Raw genomic sequence first — 23,823 nt, 5'->3', positions numbered from 1 at the left:
CATGGTGACGAAGCAAGCCATTAAACCTTCTCTGAGCCTTAGTTTTCCCCTCTGTAAATTGGAGTTAGGAATAGCTATGTACCTTATAAGTAATATTTTTTAAGATTATTTTGAGCATCGAAGGAGGATACTTTGGAGATTGTGAGTTAAAGTAGTATATGAATGGGGAGTATTGTCAAAACTTCCTTCCTTTCATGCCTTAAATCTCTCCAAGGCCGAGGTGGAGAAGTGGGGGCAAACTTCAAAATTCCCACATCCCGCGGCAGTTCCACTGTCTTTGCCAAATCTTTAAGCTCAGATATGAACACTCAGTTGGGGATTTTTCTTGAAGGTCATTGGTAAGATTGTAGCGTGTGGGCTTCTTAATCAGTGATGATCCAGCAGTGTTTATACGTGGGAAATACTTTTTTGGGGGTATATTTTAAACCATTCGTTCTTAACTTCAGGAGGGATATAAAGGACTTCTTTGAGAATTTAATGTAAAGGTACCTTCCCGCTTATCCACTGTTGCACACATACAAATCCTTTGAAGAGATTCTTGAATTGCTGGTCCCCAGTTCAGAATGTATACTGATTAAAACCCTAGAGTGGGGAATCTATTTCCAAAATTGATCATAAACTTTGATCACTAAAGTCTTAAAACTCTAGTTTCAGAATAGTTAAGCTTCTGTGGGGTTGCTGGGGTTGCTGAAGATAAAATTCTATCAGTGATCTGTCTGCAGGTCTGGTGTGTGTTCCAAGTACTTTTAAGTCTAAAAGATGGATGAGGAGAGAGGTGGTTGCGAGATTAATGTATTATGAGTTACTGTTAGTATTCTCATGAGAATGAGGAGATGAGCTTTGGTATTCCTATTTTATAGTTGAAGAAACTAAGGTAGTATATTTAAGTGACTCACTCACTTAAATTAGAAGCAAATCCTGGGCTGGAATGGAGGGTCACTTCTACACTTGATCTTAGCCAAAAGGCTGAGAAGCGATGGAGGGTCACTTCTGCTTGTCCATGCCTTTCCATGATTATTGCGTTGAACTTGATTATCAAGGTTGTTTTAAGTTAAGTTTGATTATACTTTCCCCAAAATTGCATAGCATTATCCATAACATCAAATGTTTATTACTTTTGTGAGTTTACAAGGGTTTAATTAGAAGCAAATTTTTCCCTCAAGAAGCATATATTTCAGTGGGAAGACATGTTTGTCTTGTTAGTAACAAACAGCATGTAAGTTGTATGTGTATATAAGTGTGAAAGAATGGACAAATATTTCAGTGGAAGGGAATTAAGGGATTGCATAGGAGAAGGTTCATTGATCTTCCGCTGAAGTTTCAAAGGCCCAGCACAGCCATTCTAAAGGACAGGGAGGGTTATTTAGGTGGGGATGCTTCTGAGCTGGGGAACATCAGTAAATTAGAGGTGTTATAAAATGGAGTGAATATTAGGAGCTGCAGGTAAGTCTTCATGAATAGAGGAAAATGTGATAACATAAAAATGCAGGAGAAACAGTCACAGAACGTGACAGAGTAAGGAAAGTGAACTCAGAGCCCTTAGACATGACTTATTCTTATCTAGAAAGAATAAATGAAAATCACTAGAGAAATCTATATAAAGTTAGAGGCAACTTTAACATGTCTATTTTACAAGAAATGTCAGTCATAGATAACCACTTTCCAGTTCTCTGTTTTTCCAGTAGTCTAACCATACTACAATCCTCATCATTACTAGCAGTCTTTCATAATGTCCCTCAATAGAAACCCTGAGATCTACCTCCACCCCATATTTTTTACCTGGAATTGACATTATGTAAATTAAGTGTAGAAACAACATAACATTTTGATGCTTTCCCTAGACGTGCAGTAAATTTTGATGCTCAATTGTATGCAGAATTTTTAAAGTCTCTTCATGTTTTATTTAAAGGAGAAAAAGGAGTCAGTTTCTGCCCATCTAGGAAGTTTTCTTTCTAGGCTCAGAGATCCCGGTGTGGATTCATTCTCTGCCAGGCTAGAGGAAAGCACAATACCTTTGTTGCTGTGTTGTAGGATGACTCATTGGTCGTGTGGAAGGAAGTTGATTTGACCCGGCTATCTGAGAAGGAACGTCGTGATGCCTTGAATGAGATTGTTATTCTGGCACTGCTGCAGCATGACAACATTATTGCCTACTACAATCACTTCATGGACAATACCACCCTGCTGATTGAGCTGGAATATTGTAATGGTAAGGTAGAATTCAGTGGGACTTCCTCCAGCAAGACATTCTTGTGCTTATACTTACCTTGAGGGGGAGAGAAAAATAAGATCTATATTTACAAAGAATAAGAACTTTAAGTGGCCTGCTAGAGTTTAAGAGAAATAGTTCAGGCCCTGAAGAGTTTTGAAGTGATCTACAAAATGAGGGGAGGGATTTTCCCCCTGCATACTCAAATTCTGCTTTGTGATGATAATTCCATCTTCAAATTATTTGTTCAGTTGAATTTTACACTCATTTTTCAAGGTTTTTTCCTTATGAAATGACATAAGTCAGGCATTAGAAGCATAGCATGGTTTGACACTTAATAGGGAAATCTTATAGGTGATATTTATTTGTAATGATATCAGCTAAAGCTGTCGTACTGAAAAGTGGTCTAAAGACCATAGCTGACTGAAAATGATTTCTTTGAACCCTTTTGCTTGTTTAAAAAAAAAAAAGCAGTATAGCCTATTTGTTAAAAAATAGACCCTGAACCCATATCCTAAGCTTCAGTACTTTTTAATCTCTATAATCTTGCACGGACTACTTAACTTCTCTGTGTCTCAGCCTCCTCATCTTAAGTAAGTTTGCTAATAAGCAGTAGTTATCTCCTAGGGTTATTGTATTAAATGAATATGTAAAGCTCCAGCAACTTTTAACATTTCTAATTTAAGGGAAAGTATACTATTTTACTGTAGTTCTTGATATGTAGCAAATTTTTGATAAATTTTTTACTAGCTGTTATCATTATTACCTAAGAGAACACCCAAATCCCATTCTTGAGCTGCATGCTAAAATGGTCCAGGCATATTCTTAATTTAAATCTCTAAGAGAAAGCTCCTAGATTTGTCATTTATTTACTAGATTCTTGTGTATCCCGATTGTGTTCAACCCTAAATGTATGAGATTATATTAGAGATTTTTGAAGTAGCAGAAGCCTCTTAACTTCCTTTGTGGTTAAGAGGAACTAGAACGGATGGTACATTTATTGAAACTTTTGAGTTACTAAATTGCAGAGTGGAAGAAGTTGTGAAACTTAACTAGGACTACAGTAAGTTATAGCTGCGGATAGGAAATAAAGCAAACCATCATCATTTGCCATCTGTTACCTGATAATAAAAAGGAGAAGCAAATTCAGACTTACTCTGAAGGAATGGGTTAGTAAAGGAGTAATAATTGGAAGCAATCTAGAGTCTACCCTAAATTTTGGGAAACCTTTTCAGTGTGAAGTGGAAAGAAAAAGAAGTTGATGGTGATATATACCTATTTTTGTAAAACATCACCTCACATGTATAACTCAAATCTTCTAATAGACTGAGGAAGTTGTTACCAAAATATTGCAAATTCCTTTAATAGGAGTTTTGAAAAAGAAAGTCATCTGATTTTGAAGACTTTCAAAGTAATTTCATGAATTAGGGTACTAGAGAAATGGTCTTTACTTTTATCTTTTCTAAAAATGTTGTACTTCCCATTTTCATACCGAGTCTCTTCTATTAGGGAGGGGAATCTTTGGAGAATATTTCAGATATAGTCCTTGACAGATGGGAAGTTTTTTACCCATGTGAAGAGCTCGAAGGAAGAGGGGGTATCTTTTCAAATGAAGCAGAATGAGGTGGCTTGGTGGTAAAGAATCTGCCTGCCAGTGTAGGAGATGTGGGTTTGATTTCTGGGTAGGGAAGATCCCCTGGAGAAAGAAATCCAACCCACTCCAGTATTCTTGCCTGGAGAAGTCCATGAACAGAGGAGCCTGGCAGGATACAGTCCATGGGGTCTCAGAGTCAGACATGACTGAGCACACATGCACTCATGCAGAATCTTTCACTTGCTATGCCACCTGTTAAAATCCTAGTAGCTTTGATCTCTGTTAAGCAACTCAAACCTGTTTCTTATTTAATTGCAGGAGGGAACCTGTATGATAAAATCCTTCGTCAGAAAGACAAGTTGTTTGAGGAAGAGGTAATTCATATTTCTGTGAAAGGAAGCTAGAATTGTATTGTGATTCTTGCATTCTAGTTCTATATTTACTCTTCCAACAATGAAGAGTGTTTTTTTCCTTTTGTTCATACTCCTTCCAGGCTCTGATTGATATTCATGAGAAAGGAAACCTCTAACAAGGAAGCTGTCTATAGCTGCTTCCTAAACGGTTTACCTCCACATCATGATTCTCTATGGGCTTTCTTTCCCGGTTCTATTACTGCATACTGGTATGCCCAGTTTTCTCTACCTTTGCGTTCTTCCTGGATTTCTTTCCACAAGTCTGCTTCACCATACTATATTTTATAACAACATTTGAACTATTTTATGATAATCTGCTTTTTTTTTTTTACCCCTGCCACTTTTCTTTGCCTATTCAACCTACAAGCAAGAAATGTCAAGTCATGTTGAATCATAACCGCTAGTTGCAGTTTTCTTTGTTGAGTGTGTGTGTGCGTGTATTTATTTAAATGGTATTTTTTTGTTTGTTTCCAGTCCAAGTATAATTTATTTTTTCTCTGCAGATGGTGGTATGGTACCTATTTCAGATTGTTTCAGCCGTGAGCTGTATCCATAAAGCTGGGATCCTTCATAGGTAAAGAGTGAAAGAATATGGGATAGATTCCTTTCCACCAATCCAGCCCCCACCTTGAGTACCTCCCATCAGCACTATTATTTTCTTGATTAAACAGTCAAGGCTTTTCCGTTGATAATGATTTAGGAAGGAAAGAGTGAGTAATGAGGGGCATTATCGTCACTTCCTGAAGTTAAACTGTTTGTGATCTAGGAAGAGTCTCCTCAGTAGCTTAGTACTGCTCAGTCACCTCTTTTAGAGGTGAGTTCATTAATTCATCAGTACAGCCTAGAAGGCCACTATAAAAGTCATATTAGACTGGTTGGAATTCACAGTAAATGTTTTCTCTGAGCAATAAAATTAGCATTTGTTTTTAATTTAAGTAAAAAGCTTATTCATTGTTTTACAATTAATTATGCAGTTTTACCAGATCTTGACCAGGGGGAAACAGCTTTCTATTCACTTCTGGCTATAGGAGAGAACCTTTATTCAACACAACCATCAACATTGCTGTTTAAGAACTTTACAATTTATGTCCATTCCAAGTTGTAAATGCTAGTCTTTTTTTTTTTTCCCCCTAATAAAAAGACCATTAACTTAAAAAAACAAGAACATTTCCACTTCACTATACCCTTAAATGAGTCATGGACTACTGCTAGAGATTAATATTAATACACTAGTTTTTTTTTTTTATTGGTTTGTCCATTTAACATATTTCTTGATAGCTGTTGAGTAGCTACGGTTGTGTATTGTTTTATTTTTGAAAATTATCAAAAATATTGTTCTGATTTTTTCACATCTTTCTATAAAGGAAGGCACAGGGTGAACCAGGCACAGTTTATTTGTGTTACAAATGGTCAGTTCATCTTTAGAAAGATAGCTGGTGATTTTATTTAGGTGATCTGTATGGCCTAATTGTTTTGCTGCTGGGATGTGCTTCTCTTGCGTTAACAAATTTGAAACTTTGACACAACCCAGTGTTAAAATTGCCTGAATATCACTTAATTCAAGGCACCAGTGGTAATTGAAGAGGCAGTACACCTTATAGGAATTAGCTAGGGCACTTTTTTTTTTAATCTGACCTTTCAACTTTTCCTAATGACTTCAGTGTTTGGGGGATGTGCCTATGCTGTGAATCCCTGGAGAATGAAGTAATTCTCTGCCTCTACTCCCCCAAGTTCCCTTCTCAGTGTTAAAATGTATGAGAAAGTAATGAACACTCTTTTGGATCCCATAACAGCCTGAACAGTGGTAACACACTCTTTGATTTTGTACTAATTTGGGGCGAGAAGGTAGATGAGATAAAACAGTTGAGTGTATGGGTTTAATGTACAGCATTTTTTCTCCAGGGATATAAAGACATTAAATATTTTTCTGACCAAGGCAAACCTGATAAAACTTGGAGATTATGGCCTAGCAAAGAAACTGAATTCTGAGTATTCCATGGCTGAGACGGTAAGGATGTGTTATCATTGACTTAGTTGGGCTTTTTTAATTTTTTATTTATTTTTTGTAATTTGGTGGTGCCACACAGCATGAGGGGCCTTAAGTGAGGTCCTGATAACCACTGGACCACCAGGGAATTCCCCCTTGACTTTTTTTTTTCTTTTCCTTTCTTGCACCTTGAGATATAACTGTACCCCCTAAATCTTGCATGCTTTTTCTCAGTGTTTTTGCAAGGTCTTCATACTTACAAAGCAAGTCTTTTATAAGTCATACTTTAAAAAGGAGTCTTTTCCCTAGACCCACTACCAGGTATTTATATGCTCGCGTGTTTTTTAAGAGCCATTGTCCACATAACAGCTCAGACATCATCGCCCTTTCCAACCCTGACTAAAGACTTTTCTAAAAGCAATAAAATGCTTTACCATCTTTTCCAGCTTAGGATCTTCAGTAGATCTTACTTTGTCTCTCATTTAATGTTTTCAGTTTCGAATGTTAGACGTCTCTCGTTGTGTTTCCTGGTTCAGAAACCCTATATTATAAATAAAGGCTGATTCCCAGAAAACAGTCTCATCCTTAATATGATACACAGTCTGCACCACAGGGCTCCCTTCTCACCTGATCCTATGAAGGAGCATTGGTAAAGAGGAGGCATAAATTGGTCTCTGACGTTAGTGATCTGATCCTTTTAGGACTTATAAAACCCACTATTACTCTTCTGGTTTCACAGTGCTCTGTCTTTAGAAGACCTTGAAAGTTTAAGTTACTAAAATTAATTTTGTCCTGATTTTTTTTTTTTTTTAATAATATTGAGATATCCCTGCAAGCAATCTAGAAACATCCAAGGCTACTGATAGCCAGGGTTGGGAGTCTGCTTCAGAGACAGTCTGCTTGTATGATGTTGCTGTATTGAGTTTCTGAGAAAGTAGTCATGCCCTTGCATGGATTTTTCTCATCAAGAATAATCCAGTACAATAAATGCCAAGTAAGCCGTCTGAAAAATTGCTTTGCTTTGCTCATTAAAGATGGCTATCAGTGTTATTAGAATTTCTTGGGTATCATTGTCTCTCATCTTGGGAGAGGCATGACGTCCATTCAGGAGATTTTCCTTCCAGCACATTCTTGAACTCAGAAGATCTTTTTGAATTTGGAAGAAATTCACCATGTTAGTATTGCAGATGTTAAGTTGAGTTGTTTACAGAGTTTCACTACTGTGTGTTTCAGTTAGAACTTTTAAACCCCTTTATTCAATTACCGTCTCCCACTACTGTTTTTTTTTTTTTCCCCCATTGGTGAACTTTTACCAATAATGTTTTTTCCAAGTCTGTGAAGTCTTCAGTGGTCTTTGAATGCCTAAATCTTCTGTGATCCAGGAATCACAGAGCTGTTCTGCCTCCCAAGTTACCACAGGTCTTCACCACAGAGATTGTCTCTTTGTAACTGGCCCAGGACATTTGATATGAATGAGATTTCTCCCCAGAGTGGCATCAGCTCAGAATGATAATGGAATATGCTGTTTGATGGGAATGTTTTGGGATATGCTGATGAATGTTCTATAGTTATCACTAACTCCTGGGAAATTTAGTTGTTAAAATATTAATATAGTTACCTCAGAAAAGAAGTTAATTTTTGATTGCTTTCTTTGTTGTTCAGCTTGTGGGAACTCCTTATTATATGTCTCCAGAGCTCTGCCAAGGAGTAAAATACAATTTCAAGTCTGATATCTGGGCAGTAGGCTGTGTCATTTTTGAATTACTTACACTGAAGAGAACATTTGACGCTACAGTAAGTTGATGTATTATCCCTTCGTTGTCCTTGCAAATGGTCCAACTTGGTTGAGAGAATCAACTTCATTTATCCCTGAGCTTCTGACTTCTTGAACAGAAATAAACTGTAGGCAAAATAATAACCAGTGTTCAGGCACTGGCTTAGTAGTGTAAAGTACTACAGACACGATTTATTTCCAACTTGAATTCCCCATTGAAAAATAATCATAATCAAGTAGTTTGAGCATGGTCCTTGAATCCATTGACTATAATTTTAAAACTAACTGTAGGATCGACTGTGTGATGCAGCGGTTTGGGTAAGCAATTTCATTTCTTATACTTCAGCTACGTCTTTTTATAAAAGCTAAGGCAAATTATATAATACTCATTGAAGTGTCTTGATCTTTTTTGTGAAAGATTACACACTGACTCTTAGTTTTACTAAAAACTTACTGTTTTATAAACAACAAATACCTTTAAGTCTCTCTTCTTCTTAAAGTAAAGCCTAGTGTTAAGTAGTGCTTCTCAAGCTTTAATATACATAGCAAATCACCTGGGCATCTTGTTAAAATGCAGACTCTATTTTAGTGTGTCTAGATCTAGTCCTGGCATTCTGCATTTCTGACAAACTCCCAGATGATTCTGATGCTCGTTCATGGACCACAATTTGAGTAGCACAAGTGGATTCACATCCAATATCCTCTACAAACCAGATGTGAGAACTTAGGCAAATCACCACATCTCTTTGATTCTCTATTTTGTCAATAACAAGGGAAAAGATACATATTCACCTTATAGAGCTGCTCTTCTAATGTATATGAAAATGCAAATGTAAGATAATGCAAAGTTCTTTGGCCTTTTATGAGACCTGTTTATTTTTCTAAGTCCTGAAGTTTATTTTCTTAAGTAATATAGTGGAAGGAAAATGAGTTTTGGAGTCAAAACAGACTTTGGTTGGAATTATGGCTCCATTTTTTTACTGTTTGTGTAGTCTTGGCCAGGTTACTTTACATCTCTGAATTGGTGATGATAACCTTGTATGGTGTTTACAAGAGTTAAAAAACTATGTGCAACTTATGTTACATAGTGATCTCTTAGTAAAGGTGGTGGTGGCATTGTTATAATAATTTCTTATCACTATCAACTTATTATTCATTGCCTTGTCTTTTACAGCAGAGTATCACCTGACCATTTTTAGGATATATAAATCAGGAGGCAAATTAGTTAGCAAAGGAGATACTAAAAGTCAAGAAGCATAGCTAACTTTGCTTTCCTTTTTCTTGGGAGTCAGTTGAGGGGTCAGATTATAATATACTCTTGAGTATTATTCTGTTGGTCACATAGTCATACCTCCGTGTTGGCCAGTTGGTTTCATTCTCTCTGATCGTAGTAGTGCATCTCCAGCCATTTCTTAGTGAAGTATACTAATAGTTGTAAAAAGAAGTCAGACCTAATTTACAGCTATTGCCGTTTCTTTATATGATAATCACAGATATATCAAAGCCCCTACTGGTAGATTGTAATGCCATCTTTATATAACCAAGGACAATACAATAATCATTTTCTCATAGAATCCACTCAACTTGTGTGTGAAGATTGTACAAGGCATCCGGGCCATGGAAGTTGATTCCAGCCAGTACTCTTTGGAACTGATTCAAATGGTCCATGCATGCCTTGACCAGGTAAGTGTAATTTGCATATTGATTTCAGTTCACTGTTTTCCCTTCCAGCCTTAGTGTCTGGAGTATGGCACAGAGGAACTTGCACAAAACCATGTCCACATCCCCAGGGTAGGATGTATTTGTGGCTGTATTCAGGTGAATGAAAAGTCAAGTGTCAGTCCTGTCTGCGTCTTTGCGACCACATGGACTGTAGCCCACCAGGCTCCTCTGTCTGTGGAATTCTGCACGCAAGAATACTGGAGCAGGTAGCCATTCCCTTCTCCAGAGGATCTTCCCAACCCAGGGACCGAACCCGGGTCTCTTGCATTGCAGGCAGATTCTTTACCGTCTGAGCCACCAAGGAGGTCCATTCAGGTGAATTAGCAACTCATGCGAGTAATGTGCTTCAGCCAACAGATCTCCCTTTATTAGTTTGTGAAATTGTGCTCCATTTTTTATAATCAAGATTAATTTTTATAAACTGTATAAAATAAGAGGTATTTAGAATTCCTGATGTACAGAATGTATATAGTTCTAAATGTCACAGTTGCCTTGCAGTGTAGCTCTAGGTCAGTATTATTCAGAGGTAGTCCAGGAACCGCAGGCGTGAGAATCCCCAGGGGGTGGGCAAGTTTTACAAGAAGAAAATGAAGATTTCTGGGCCCTACCCCAGACCTCCTGGATCAGAATTTCTGTGAATAAAGCCCAGAAATCTTTATTTGTAACAGGTACTCCAGGAGATTCTTACGTTCTATATATATTGAAATGTGAGAATCACTACCCTAACAGTTAAAACCAGTGAGGAAGGTGCATTTCTCATTCTCACATAGAAGTGCTGATGGTAATGAGCATGAAGCATAGACTGTGACATAACAGTTTTTTTAAATAAAAAGTTTGATATATAGTGGTCTGAATAGCAAACCTACAGCCTTCAGAGAGGAAGTAAAATGCCTCTTTAGATCCCATTTTGCCCATTTCCTTTAAGTTAAAACTAACCCATTGGTACTTTTTAGGATCCAGAGCAGAGACCCACTGCAGATGAACTTCTAAATCGACCCCTTCTCAGGAAACGCAGAAGGTAAAGAACAAAGAAGTCGCTTCATTGTCTTTCTGTAGATGGGCAACTGACTATATAGGCCTGACCAGAGTACCGCAGAGAGAGGGTGGTGTTTCCTGACGTGACCACTCTGGTGCTATTTTCTTCCAGCATCTCTGCTTTCATTGCTCGACTTCGACCTCCCTCACTCACCCCTGCTAGTTTGTTCTGAATCGATCCTGATGAGGCTTTAGACCCCCCCATCTTCTGTGAGTTCTCTAGAGTTTGGGCACGAGAGTGTAGTAATTAAGAGAGGAGGACTCTGGACTCAGTCACCCTTACGTTTGTATCTGAGTTCTGTCACTGCCTTTGTCAAGTTATTTAACATCTCTGACCCTTAGTTTTCTTCTCTATGAAGTGAGGTCGGCTGAGGATTGAAGGAGGCAATGCATATAAAATGCTCAGCCCAGGGCCTGGCACAAGGTGCTCAACAGTTGTTGGATAGGAGTGCGGGATTGGACTGGGCCATTGCTTTTTAGTGCATTTGTTTAGATTTTAGGTTGTAATTGGAGGGGTCCTCTTCAGATACCTTTTGCCCATTTCCCATAGTCGAGTTTGATTGATATCTGACAGGTTATTTTCTGAGATTTGTTCAGTGTTACAGGTCTCTAGAGGTAGAAGGAAGGCCCTTTATCCCTCACTTTTTGTAGGAGGCTTCAAACCCTAGCTCACAGGAAAAGATGTTCTTTATCCTTCTTAAATGTCCTAGTCTCTGTTTCATCCTCTTACACTATTTTACCCTTCCTTCTTCTGCCAGTTCTTTTGAATCTTCCCAACATTCAAACCTGTACTGTGTTCCTTTTCAAGTCTTACACTTGGATGAATTAAGTGTATACCTAATTCCGTAATCTCTGTTCTTTGGTCAGTATCTTTATTCTTTTGTATTAAATTAATCTTCTCTGGTTTTCCAGTTGATCTCTAGCCAGGGTTTTAGTGCCTAGAACTATATATAACACTCCAGATGCAGCACTGTAACCTTTCATTTATGTTCTATTCATATTCAGGCAGTCACTCTTTAGGGCTCGGTAGGCATATTTAAATTCTTTATCTGGCTTATTTTCTAACAGTATAATCACTGTTTAAATCTCTTATTTAAATATTTCCATTGATAATTTTTAATTGCAATTTTTATTGAGATAATTGGAGATTTACATATAGTACACTTCCTTAGCACTTTGTTCTTTGATGGAAAAACATAAGACAGAGCTTTCCAGGTAAAGCACAGACACAGAATTGTGAAAATATTCAGGAAGCACTAAGTCCTATTTGGCTACACTAGGGGTTTTAGACCTGGCATTCTCAATAGCAACACCACTAGAACTTAATTACTGGTGCTTAAGCACCGCCCCAGGTCTTCAGCTATAATTGGTTTAGGCAGAATGGGAACCCTGAGCTGAAACATGGGAATTGATGGAAGGAACCCTGGAAAAGTAGGTAGAGAATCTTGAATGCCAGATGAAGGAATTTGTGCTGTATTCAGGGAATTGTATGAAAGTGTTGGATATTTGAGAGGGCAGTTCATGTGATAAGAGATGGAACCTTAGAAAAAGTTATTTAGCAGTACTAATATCAGTGTTAAGTCAGTGCAGGACTGAATAAAGTGTATTGAAACTTTGGTGAGACCAATTAGGTGCTACTACAGCCTAGTTAGACAGTTGTATGGATGTGAGAGTTGGACCAAAAAGAAAGCTAAGCGCTGAAGAATTGCTGCTTTTGAACTGTGGTGTTGGAGAAGATTCTTGAGAGTCCCTTGGACTGCAAGGAGATCAAACCAGTCAATCTTAAAGGAAATCAGTCCTGAATATTCATTAGAAGGACTGATGCTGAAGCTGAAGTTCCAATACTTTGGCCACCTGATGTGAAGAACTAACTCATTGGAAAAGACCCTGATGCTGGGGTTGAAGGATTGAAGGCAGGAGGAGAAAGGGACGACAGAGGGTGACATGGTTTGGATGGCCTCACTGACTCGATGGACATGGGTTTAAGCAAGCTCCAGGAGTTGCTGATGGACAGGGAACCCCGTCCATGGGGTTGCAAAGAGCTGGACACGACTGAACGACTGAACTGAACTGAACAGCCTAGTTGGGAAGTAAAGCTGCCCAGAGCTAAGGTGGTGAGACTGGGAAGGACAGGTGAGGATAAAAGGCATTGTACAAGTAGAATCTATAGAATTTGAATATTGAAGAAAAGACAGCTGAATCCAGAATCGCTGAAGTTTTAAGCCTAACTCACTGGGAGGATTGAAGGTGCCACTTACAGAATCAGGAGTGTCAGAAAGAAAAGCTGTATGGGGAGAAAGATGGTGAGCTGAGCTTTAGAGATGTTGAGTTTTGGGAGTCACTGGGCAAACTCGATGGAGATGTTAGCAGGTTCCTAAAATGTGCATCAGAAGGAAGTTCTCGAGGCTCTCTGGTCCAGCCTAGAACATTCCTCAGAGATAGAAAACAAATGACCCCAGACTGCTGGCCTCATTGTGGTTAATGAATTGTCTAATGCTAGGCATATGTAAATGTTTGAGTTATATCGAAGTACTTTGCTAAAAGTGTTATAGCATCATATGAGGCATGTGGTTTACAGAAGATTAAGTCTGTGAAAGGTTTTAAAGAGATACTGGTGCAATATAGAACTATTATTTCTCTCATGTGTCTTTGCTTTTCTTTTGGTAGAGAGATGGAGGAAAAAGTCACACTGCTTAATGCACCTACAAAGAGACCAAGGTAATGCTCAGGAGACTCTTGAAAAAAGTAATATATCTTAAATTAGCACCAGGGGGTCTTTCTTTCTTGGGTCTGGACATATTTTGATCCCAGTAAGAAGCCTTTGGCATCCTTTCAGAAGCCCAGCATCCATTTAAATATCAAATAGTCATTTCAGAGAAAAAGAAAGCTGTAGTTTCACCCTCTTGCCAAAGTGGACATCATTATCATGATGAATGTTGAAAAGCTGAAAGGTGTAGGTGTTGTGGATCAGACTGGTATCTGATCTGGCTGGGCTGTGATGAAGCCCTGAGGCAAGAATTGCAAAGCCTGCCATGATAGAGGGTTGGAGTAAGTTGTCAAGAAAGAACATACTTTCTCATACCATAATTGGCAGTTCTACTCAGGGAACAGACTGAAAGCATTTTCCTTTGATACCATTTTTATGTTAAATGTGCCTTTGTTCTGGGGGTTGTTGGCAGGTCAAGCACTGTGACTGAAGCACCCATTGCTGTGGTAACATCCCGAACAAGTGAAGTCTATGTCTGGGGTGGTGGGAAATCCACTCCCCAGAAACTGGATGTCATCAAGAGTGGCTGTAGTGCCCGGCAGGTGTGTGCAGGGAATACCCACTTTGCTGTGGTCACAGTGGAGAAGGAGCTATACACTTGGGTGGTAAGTGAAAGCTACATACTTTAGACCAATGACGTGCACCTCACTGGGCCCAGGATGTATAAGAATTTTGTTGGCTGAGTATGTGCTGCAGAAGTGGCAGCATGAGATGATGGAATGTAAGCTCTTAAGAGGAGGGATTTTTTCTGTTTAGTTCACTGATGTGTCCCAAGTGCCTGGTACATGTTAGGTTGCTTTTAAGTGTTTTTTGAATGAATGAATGAAAGAGAGAGCGAGAGAAGGAGAGAAAGAATTAAAAGGCTCGGACTCAGGAGACTGGATTCTCATTTACAGATGGGTGACTTCAGAAAGTCACTTGTTTACTCTGTTCTATTACCATGCATTTCAGAGCAACTTACATCTGTGAAGTCGCTTTGTAAACAAATGAAGTAGTGTACTATGTCAGGAAAATTCTAAGACCTCCATCAGTGATTGAAGATGGTATATCTTGAGTAGAATTTTTCTTTGTTCCCCTCTAGATCCTACCTTCTCTCTCACCTTGAACATACTGCATATTTTTGCTGTCTCTTCTTATCTCCCACTCATTCCTCATTCACCTGCCAGTCAACTGAAACTACTCTTGACAAAATGACCTCTAAATTATGAAAACAAAACGGATAGGTGCCCTTGAGTCCTTGCTTGACCTCTAGTATTAACATATTGGTCACTTTTCCTTCTTGCAGGAAGCCTTGTCCTCCCTTGGTTTCCACGGGAGCATGTTCTCTTGGCTTTCCTCCTGTCTCTTCAGCTGTGCCTTCTTAGGCTCACTTCATGCTGCTTTTTCATTCCCCAGCCTGTCTGAGAACCTCAGTTCTTCCCACTCTTCCTCCTTCTGGAGGGAGCTCATTTTTTCCAGTAGTTTCAGATAAGTTCTCCAAGAAGACAGGCTTTATCCCCAGCGTGTGACAGAGTAGACACTCAACTATTGTAGAAAGAATGAGTGATTTGACTTCTGTTACAGAGTTTTAACTTGCTGTTATTTCCAAAAATCCTGTCACTTGAAGAACTAGCTTCTGGGAGTACTTCTAGAGGTAGAGTGAAATTAGTGCCTTAAAAAACATTTGTAGAAGGCCTTACAGTTGAGCTATTAAATGGGAAGAATGACTCACCTCTCTAAAACTGCTGGGAAGTCATTTAGGACTATTGTCAGTGCCTTCTAGCAGCCTCTTTGATGTAGCCAGATTCCTTATGACTTGCATATTTCAGGGAGTGAAAGATGCTGTCGTGTCCAACTCTTTGCGACCCCGTGGACTATACAGTCCATGGAATTCTCCAGGCCAGAATACTGGAGTGGGTAGTTTTTCCCTTCTCCAAAGGATCTTCCCAACCCAGGGATCAAACCCAGGTCTCCCACATTGCAGGCAGATTCTTTACCAGCTGAGCAACAAGGGAAACCCTCCTGTGACTAAAATTTATAAAACTTTTGTAAGGATTTCCAAGAGTCTGTCCTCCTATAGAAAAAAATCAAGCTAAACTATATAAAGACATTGTTTTCATCATCACCCATAATTAGTTTACCTTAGACTTGAAGGAAAAAGACAGAATTGGGAATGTGTCCTTTTAAGTCCTGATAAGATATTTTAAAAATCTTTATCTGTTGGCAGGGGACTTTTACTCTCTGTCATTAAAAGAGTTAATGCCCTTACCTTTTTGTTTTGTTTTTGTTTCTTAATTATCAGCTAATTTTTTTCCTACTGTTTTTCTTAATAAGAAGTGATGTTAAAGATTGATTTACTTTCGCAAGAAAAGTTTAAGACTTCACAAGACCTGTTTATTTCACAGAACATGCAAGGGGGTACTAAACTCCATGGTCAGCTGGGCCATGGCGACAAAGCCTCCTACCGACAGCCAAAGCACGTAGAAAAGTTGCAAGGCAAAGCTATCCGTCAGGTGTCATGTGGTGATGATTTCACTGTCTGTGTAACAGGTAAGCCAGTAGCAGAAAGCACCCAGGTGCGTCTCAGGTGGAGTGTTGTACTTAATTTTACGCAGTTTTAGCTGGGATTTTATACAAAAGACAAGATTCCGAAGAACCAAAGGCAGTGAGCAAATATACACTTTAATAGCAACATGCCCAACTTGATATAGCATTATGGGAGTGATGAGCAAGGAGAAAGCAGGTGGGTAACAAGAGGTGGGATTAGGAGAACTATATTGTCTGTCCCATTTTGGGGGGGCTGGGGAGGAATAACCTCACTACCTAGTCAGGTGTAGATAATACTAAATCAGGAATCAGGAGCTAAAATTTAGTTTTGGTGTTACCATTACTCACTTTATGATTGCTTGGTACTTCCTTTTTTTTCTGTAAAATAGAAATGGCCCGGCAAAATTTTAAGCCTTTTTAACACGATCATCCCACCATTTTTTTAAAAAAAACTGTTACATAACAGTATGCATGACCCTCTAAATACAAAGAACTCTAGGCTTCGTAGACAGTCTGTCAGATTTCTCTGCTGCAATCATCTGATATGAGCTCATTGGCTGAGATTGTCCTCGTTCCAGTCCTGTCCAGCTTTCTCATTAGACAAAACAAGTAATTGATTTGGTGGGTTCTGCTTTCCTTCTTCTCACAGACGAGGGTCAGCTCTATGCCTTTGGATCTGACTATTATGGCTGCATGGGAGTGGACAAGGTTGCTGGCCCTGAAGTCTTAGAACCCATGCAGCTGGACTTCTTCCTGAGCAATCCAGTGGAGCAGGTCTCCTGTGGAGATAATCATGTGGTGGTTCTGACACGAAACAAAGACGTCTACTCTTGGGGCTGTGGTGAATATGGTAGGTGCTGCCTTGACTCTCTCCGCTTATTCCCAGGGGCACAGCCTGACTTCAAGCTTGTGCACCTCTAAACCTGTCATGCAGCCTCTATTTAAGTGTTAATTTAGTAAAAGAGAATCTTACAGAACATTTTCATTGGGATGGGAGCCCTCACATTAATGATTTTCTTTCTCATGTGTGTCTCAGGACGACTGGGTTTGGATTCGGAAGAGGATTACTACACACCACAAAAGGTAACATCAGAGGCAGCTTCTTCTTAGAGCCTGTCTAGGTCACACAGCGTCTAGTAATAAGTCCTCCTTCCCTGCCGCCTCCGGTCAAGGTGTTTATTTCTGAAATATTCCCTATCTGGGAGATTGACAATCCAGGATTCCTAATTTAGCACTCTGTGGTCTTGTCGTCTGACTAAACCATGCAAAGTTGAGAAATGATGTAGCCACTGTGGACACTCTGGAGTCACGGCTTGCTCATCAGTCAGCACTGAAATCAGCATGTACAGTGAAAAAGTCACATCAAGTTAAACACACCCTGTGTGGGAAGATGCTGGAACGCAATATGCTCTCCTTTCACCTGGCACAGCCATTTCCCTTCCTCCTTCTACAACTGCACACCATATGAAGTAGTTGTTTGTATTTAGGGGTCATATTGTATGAAGCATAATACCTAATTCTTCAGCACTGTGGAAGCTGGCTCTGTCAGAGCTGGCGTGGGAGCGGAAACCAGCTGAGGGAGAGCATGGTCACGTTCCCACCCTAGGACACAGCCTCGCCCCCTGGAAGGTTGACTGTAATCAGCTATACCTTTCACTATGAATGATGTTTATTTACATTTTAAAAATTAACTAATATATCTGGGGGACCATTCTCACTGAGTAGAATTCATAGCTGTTCCTCTTCACCTGAAAAGGCTATAGTATTGTTAGAAGGTTTAAGTTTTCAGGTTTCATAGGTACACCCATCATGTCCCCCACCATTCTCCAGCCCTGTCTAGTTAGCTACAGTGGGATATGAGCCTTCAGACATCTTGGCTGCTGCCTCAGTCCTTGGTCACTATTGTATGACTGGGACTCCACAGGGCTGAGTTCTTCTGTAACCATCATGAGGTGTTGTATCTCAGAGGACTAAATCAGTAATAGATTGAAGCTTCTCCTTCCCCAGTGTTTTCTGAGAAGTGTTCCTAAGTAGTAACTAAGTACCTGTTGCTAAAACTTTGACAGGAACTATCTGTTTAGTCGACCTGCACTTGCCTCTTTATTATAAAACTTAAGCTCCTTATTGAAAACAGTAGCCTCTAAATTCAGTTCAGTTCAGTTCAGTTCCTCAGTCGTGTCCAACTCTTTGCGACCCCATGAACCACAGCACGCCAGGCCTCCCTGTCCATCACCAACTCCCAGAGTTGACTCAAACTCATGTCTATTGAGTCGGTGATGCCATCCAGCCATCTCATCCTCTGTCGTCCCCTTCTCCTCCTCCCCCCAGTCCCTCCCAGCATCAGGGTCTTTTCCAGTGAGTCAACTCTGCATGAGGTGGCCAAAGTATTGGAGTTTCAGCTTCAACATTAGTCCTTCCAATGAACACCCGGGACTGATCTCCTTTAGGATGGGCTGGTTGGATCTCCTTGCAGTCCAAGGGACTCTCAAGAGTCTTCTCCAACACCACAGTTCAAATGCATCAATTCTTTGGCGCTCAGCTTTCTTCACAGTCCAACTCTCATATCCATACACGACCACTGGAAATACCATAGCCTTGACTAGACAGACCTTTGTTGGCAAAGTAATGACTCGGCTTTTTAACATGCTATCTAGGTTGGTCATAACTTTCCTTCCAAGGAGTAAGCGTCTTTTAATTTCATCGCTGCAGTCACCACCTGCAGTCATTTTGGAGCCCAAAAAAATAAAGTCAGTCACTGTTTCTACTGTTTCCCCATCTATTTGCCATGAAGTGATGGGACCAGATGCCATGATCTTAGTTTTCTGAATGTTGAGCTTTAAGTCAGCTTTTTCACCCTCTTCTTTCACTTTCATCAAGAAGCTCTTTACTTCTTCTTCACTTTCTGCCATAAGGGTGGTGTCATCTGCATATCTGAGGTTATTGATACTTCTTCCGGCAGTCTTGATTCCAGCTTGTGCTTTCTCCAGCCCAGTGTTTCTTATGATGTACTCTGCATTTAAGTTAAATAAGCAGGGTGACAATATACAGCCTTGACGTACTCCTTTTCCTATTTGGAACCAGTCTGTTGTTCCATGTCCAGTTCTAACTGTTGCTTCCTGACCTCCATACAGGTTTCTCAAAAGGCAGGTCAGGTGGTCTGGTATTCCCATCTCTTTCAGAATTTTCCACAGTTTATTGTGATCCACACAGTCAAAGGCTTTGGCATAATCAGTAAAGCAGAAATAGATGTTTTTCTGGAACTCTCTTGCTTTTTCGATGATCCAGCGGATGTTGGCAATTTGATCTCTGGTTCCTCTGCCTTTTCTAAAACCACCTTGAACATCTGAAAGTTGATGGTTCACGTATTCCTGAAGCCTGGCTTGGAGAATTTTGAGCATTACTTTGCTAGCGTGTGAGATGAGTGCAGTTGTGCGGTAGTTTGAACATTCTTTGGCATTGCCTTTCTTTGGGATTGGAATGAAAACTGACCTTTTCCAGTCCTGTGGCCACTGCTGAGTTTTCCAAGTTTGCTGGCATATTGAGTACAGTACTTTCACAGCGTCATCTTTCAGGATTTGAAATAGCTCAACTGGAATTCCATCACCTCCACTAGCTTTGTTAGTAGTGATGCTTCCTAAGGCCCCCTTGACTTCACATTCCAGGATGTCTGGCTGTAGGTGAGTGATCATACCATTGTGATTATCTGGGTCATGAAGATCTTTTTTGTACAGTTCTTCTGTGTATTCTTGCCACCTCTTAATATCTTCTGCTTCTGTTAGGTCCCTACCATTTCTGTCCTTTATTATGCCCATCTTTGCATGCAGTGTTCCCTTGGTATCTCTAATTTTCTTGAAGAGATCTCTAGTCTTTCCCATTCTTTTGTTTGCCTCTATTTCTTTGCATTGATCCCTGAGGAAGGCTTTCTTACCTCACCTTGCTATTCTTTGGACCTCTGCATTCAAAAGGGCGTATCTTTCCTTTTCTCTTTTGCTTTTCACTTCCCTTTTTTCACAGCTATTTGTAAGGCCTCCTCAGACAACCATTTTGCTTTTTTGCATTTCTTTTTCTTGGGGATGGTCTTGATTCCTGTCTCCTGTACAGTGTCACAAACCTCCATCCATAGTTCATCATGCATTCTATCAGATCTAGTCACTTAAATCTATTTCTCACTTGCACTGTATAGTCATAAGGGATTGATTTATTTCATACCTGAGTGGTCTAGTGGTTTTCTCCACTTTCTTCAATTTCAGTCTGAATTTGGCAATAAGGAGTTCATGATCTGAGCCACAGTCATCTCCTGGTCTTGTTTTTGCTGTCTCTATAGAGCTTCTCCATCTTTGGCTGCAAAGAATATAATCAGTCTGAGTTTGGTGTCGACCATCTGGTGATGTCCATGTATAGAATCTTCTCTTGTGTTGTTGGAAGAAGGTGTTTGCTATGACCCATGCCTTATCTTGGCAGAAACTCTATTAACCTTTGCCCTGCTTCATTCTGTACTCCAAGGTCAAATTTGCCTGTTACTCCAGGTGTTTCTTGACTTCCTACTTTTGCATTCCAGTCCCCTGTAATGAAAAGGACATCTTTTTTGGGTTGCAAATCTGAAGAGAATAGAGCAACCTTTTTTCTTCCCTGTAGTCATTCTGCTAAATGCAGAACATCACAGTTTTGAAAGAATTGGAGGATTTTTTCCTAATACAAATTATGTTGGGGGGATTTCTTTTTTTTTTTTCTAATTTGTTTTTTTTTTTTCGTTTAGGTGGATGTTCCCAAGGCCTTAATTATTGTCGCAGTTCAGTGTGGCTGTGATGGGACTTTTCTGCTGACCCAGTCAGGCAAAGTGTTAGCCTGTGGACTCAATGAGTTCAACAAACTGGGTCTGAATCAGTGCATGTCTGGAATCATCAACCATGAAGTGAGTACCCCATTTGGTGTCCTAAATACACCATCAGAACCTCTCTAGGTTGAAATTTCTTTGGAAATGCCATTATTGATTTGTGACCACTTAAGAATAAAGTGAGGGTCTCCACAGATACTATGTCCAGCAAAGGTAGCCAGCCACAAAAGAGTACATACTATATGATGCCCATTATTTGAAGTTTGTGTGTGCTAAGTCTCTTTAATCGTGTCCGACTCTTTGCAACCTCGTGGACTGTAGCCCACCAGGTTCTTCTGTCCATGAGCTTCTTCAGGCAAGAATACTGGAATGGATTGCCATGCCCTCCCCCTAGGTATCTTCCTGACCCAGGGATCAAACCCACATCTTTGACATCTCCTGCATTGGCAGGCAGATTCTTTACCAGTAGTGCCACCTGGAAAGCCCACTGATGCCCATTGTTTGAAGTTTAAAGGCAAAATTAACTTATTATGGCAGAAGTCAAAATAGTGGTTACTTCCGGGAGGAGGGGTATAGGCATTAACAGAAAAGGCAGGAGAGACCCTCGGATGGTGGCAGTGGTCTGTATCTTGATCTGGGTAGTTTTTATGTTCATAAACCTATGGAAAAACATATCAAGCTTTACAGTATTGTACAGTACATTATACCTCAATAACTTAATTGATTATAAACAATCAAGTGATAGAATTCAGATTCTACCTTGTCCCTGAAATATAAACACAGGAAAATTAACATTGTGAAAAGAAACATTTTTCCATGTATCACTTCCAAGGAGAGTTTTTAAGATTACTCTCAAATCACTGATCCTATACAGGCTTATTAAATGTAATTACTGTTACCTCCTTCAAGCATGTCATAAAATGCACCTCTAATATTAAGCCCTAGTCCCCTCTTTGTGGTAGTATGAGTTTTCGTCCTTTTCTAAGGAATCGTAGTAAGAGACAAGTTTGCTGACTCAGTGGGAAAGAATGGAATTAATTTTAAGCAATCTCTGTTTTAAAGTAGTGATTGTGAAATGGGAGAGTACAAATTTGGAGCAGGTCTTGGTAGAGTGTCTGTGTAGTTTGAAAAGACATACTCAGAATTAACATTACTTGATTTGGATTTTGTTATTGAATTGTATTGTGAAATTTTAAACTTACATGACAAGATTTGTTTTTATGCTAATCTAAGGGGACATGGGTTTTAACAGGTTGAGAACTTTGTAGGTAAGATTAGGTCACAGTAAACTGATAGCTTAATAGGCTAGAGAGAATCTTCAAGATTCTTTAATTCCTTGCCCTGCTTTTGTTAGCTATGCACAGTGTATAACCAAGACAGATGACAATAATTCTGTCCTTACATAGATGCCTTCTGAGATGGAGACTTCATGTTTTGCATACCTTAATGCAGCTATGAAATTAAAAGACGCTTACTCCTTGGAAGGAAAGTTATGACCAACCTAGATAGCATGTTAAAAAGTAGAGTCATTACTTTGCCAACAAAGGTCCGTCTGGTCAAGGCTATGGTTTTGCCAGTGGTCATGTATGGATGTGAGAGTTGGACTGTGAAGAAAGCTAAGCACCGAAAAATTGATGCTTTTGAACTGTGGTGTTGGAGAAGACTCTTGAGAGTCCCTTGGACTGCAAGGAGATCCAACCAGTCCATCCTAAAGGAGATCAGTCCTGGGTGTTCATTGGAAGGACTGATGCTGAAGCTGAAACTCCAATACTTTGGCCACCTCATGCGAAGAGTTGACTCATTGGAAAAGACCCTGATGCTGGGAGGGATTGGGGGCAGGAGGAGAAGGGGACAACAGAGGATGAGAAGGCTGGATGGCCTCACCGACTCAATGGGCATGAGTTTGAGTAAACTCCGGGAGTTGGTGATGGATAGGGAGGCCTGGCGTGTTGCGATTCATGGCGTCGCAAAGAGTCGGACACGACTGAGGAACTGAACTGAACTGAACTGAATGGAATTTAAAATTTTTGTTGTCAGAAAGTCCAGTCTCATACTAAATTCTGATTACATATTGAACTTATTTCTTTTTTTATTCTGTTAGAGATGAAAGTTACCTGGTACCTTCTTAATAACATGATTTGCTTGAAAGTCCTTTTGGTCACCCTAACAATATTTTCAGCCTATTTTCTCTCCATTTTTTACCTCATGAGTCTTTGCTTATCTTGTTCCAGGCATACCACGAAGTTCCCTACACCACCTCCTTTACCTTGGCCAAACAGTTGTCCTTTTATAAGATCCGTACAATCGCCCCAGGCAAGACTCACACTGCTGCTATTGATGGTGAGTTGATTTACAACTGTGTACACAGGCCTTAGAATTTCAGGTTCTTTTATTCTATCAAGTAGTAGCTCTTTTTAACTAAATGTATGTTCTTATTTCCCCCCCATCAAGTATTATCTTATTAACAACTTGGGCATTCAAGTAAATGTTTTGTTGGGAATCATTATAAATGTATAATGAATACATTTCTTAAGGAAAATGCCATACCTATAATTTTTGGCACTACTGTCTCTAATTAGCACCGTCTGTAAGTTTTCTTATAAAAATTATAAGTTTCTTATAAAACTCTCTTATAAAAGGCAGTGCCAAAGAATGCTCAAACTACTGCACAACTGCACTCATCCCACACACTAGTAAAGTAATGCTCAAAATTCTCCAAGCCAGGCTTCAGGAATACGTGAACCATCAACTTTCAGATGTTCAAGGTGGTTTTAGAAAAGGCAGAGGAACCAGAGATCAAATTGCCAACATCCGCTGGATCATCGAAAAAGCAAGAGAGTTCCAGAAAAACATCTATTTCTGCTTTACTGACTATGCCAAAGCCTTTGACTGTGTGGATCACAATAAACTGTGGAAAATTCTGAAAGAGATGGGAATACCAGACCACCTGACCTGCCTTTTG

General features: G+C 39.7%; 1 protein-coding gene across 1 annotated transcript in view; it reads left to right on the top strand.

Annotated features, from left to right (window-relative positions):
• The window catches only part of NEK9 (NIMA related kinase 9), a 41,247-nt gene that overhangs the window by 488 nt on the left and 16,936 nt on the right, over positions 1-23,823 (top strand). The window contains exons 2-15 of the mRNA XM_020906934.2: positions 2,032-2,209; positions 4,122-4,177; positions 4,720-4,790; positions 6,119-6,224; positions 7,866-7,997; positions 9,550-9,660; positions 10,653-10,717; positions 13,402-13,452; positions 13,914-14,106; positions 15,886-16,030; positions 16,677-16,877; positions 17,064-17,110; positions 20,784-20,939; positions 23,093-23,201. Of these exons, the coding sequence (XP_020762593.2) occupies positions 2,032-2,209; positions 4,122-4,177; positions 4,720-4,790; positions 6,119-6,224; positions 7,866-7,997; positions 9,550-9,660; positions 10,653-10,717; positions 13,402-13,452; positions 13,914-14,106; positions 15,886-16,030; positions 16,677-16,877; positions 17,064-17,110; positions 20,784-20,939; positions 23,093-23,201 (1,621 nt within the window). The remainder of the gene's footprint in view (positions 1-2,031; positions 2,210-4,121; positions 4,178-4,719; positions 4,791-6,118; positions 6,225-7,865; positions 7,998-9,549; positions 9,661-10,652; positions 10,718-13,401; positions 13,453-13,913; positions 14,107-15,885; positions 16,031-16,676; positions 16,878-17,063; positions 17,111-20,783; positions 20,940-23,092; positions 23,202-23,823) is intronic.

Source organism: Odocoileus virginianus, chromosome 6, assembly GCF_023699985.2.
Source record: "Odocoileus virginianus isolate 20LAN1187 ecotype Illinois chromosome 6, Ovbor_1.2, whole genome shotgun sequence".
Lineage (NCBI taxonomy): Eukaryota > Metazoa > Chordata > Mammalia > Artiodactyla > Cervidae > Odocoileus > Odocoileus virginianus.
This window is presented reverse-complemented; position numbering and strand designations above follow the sequence as displayed.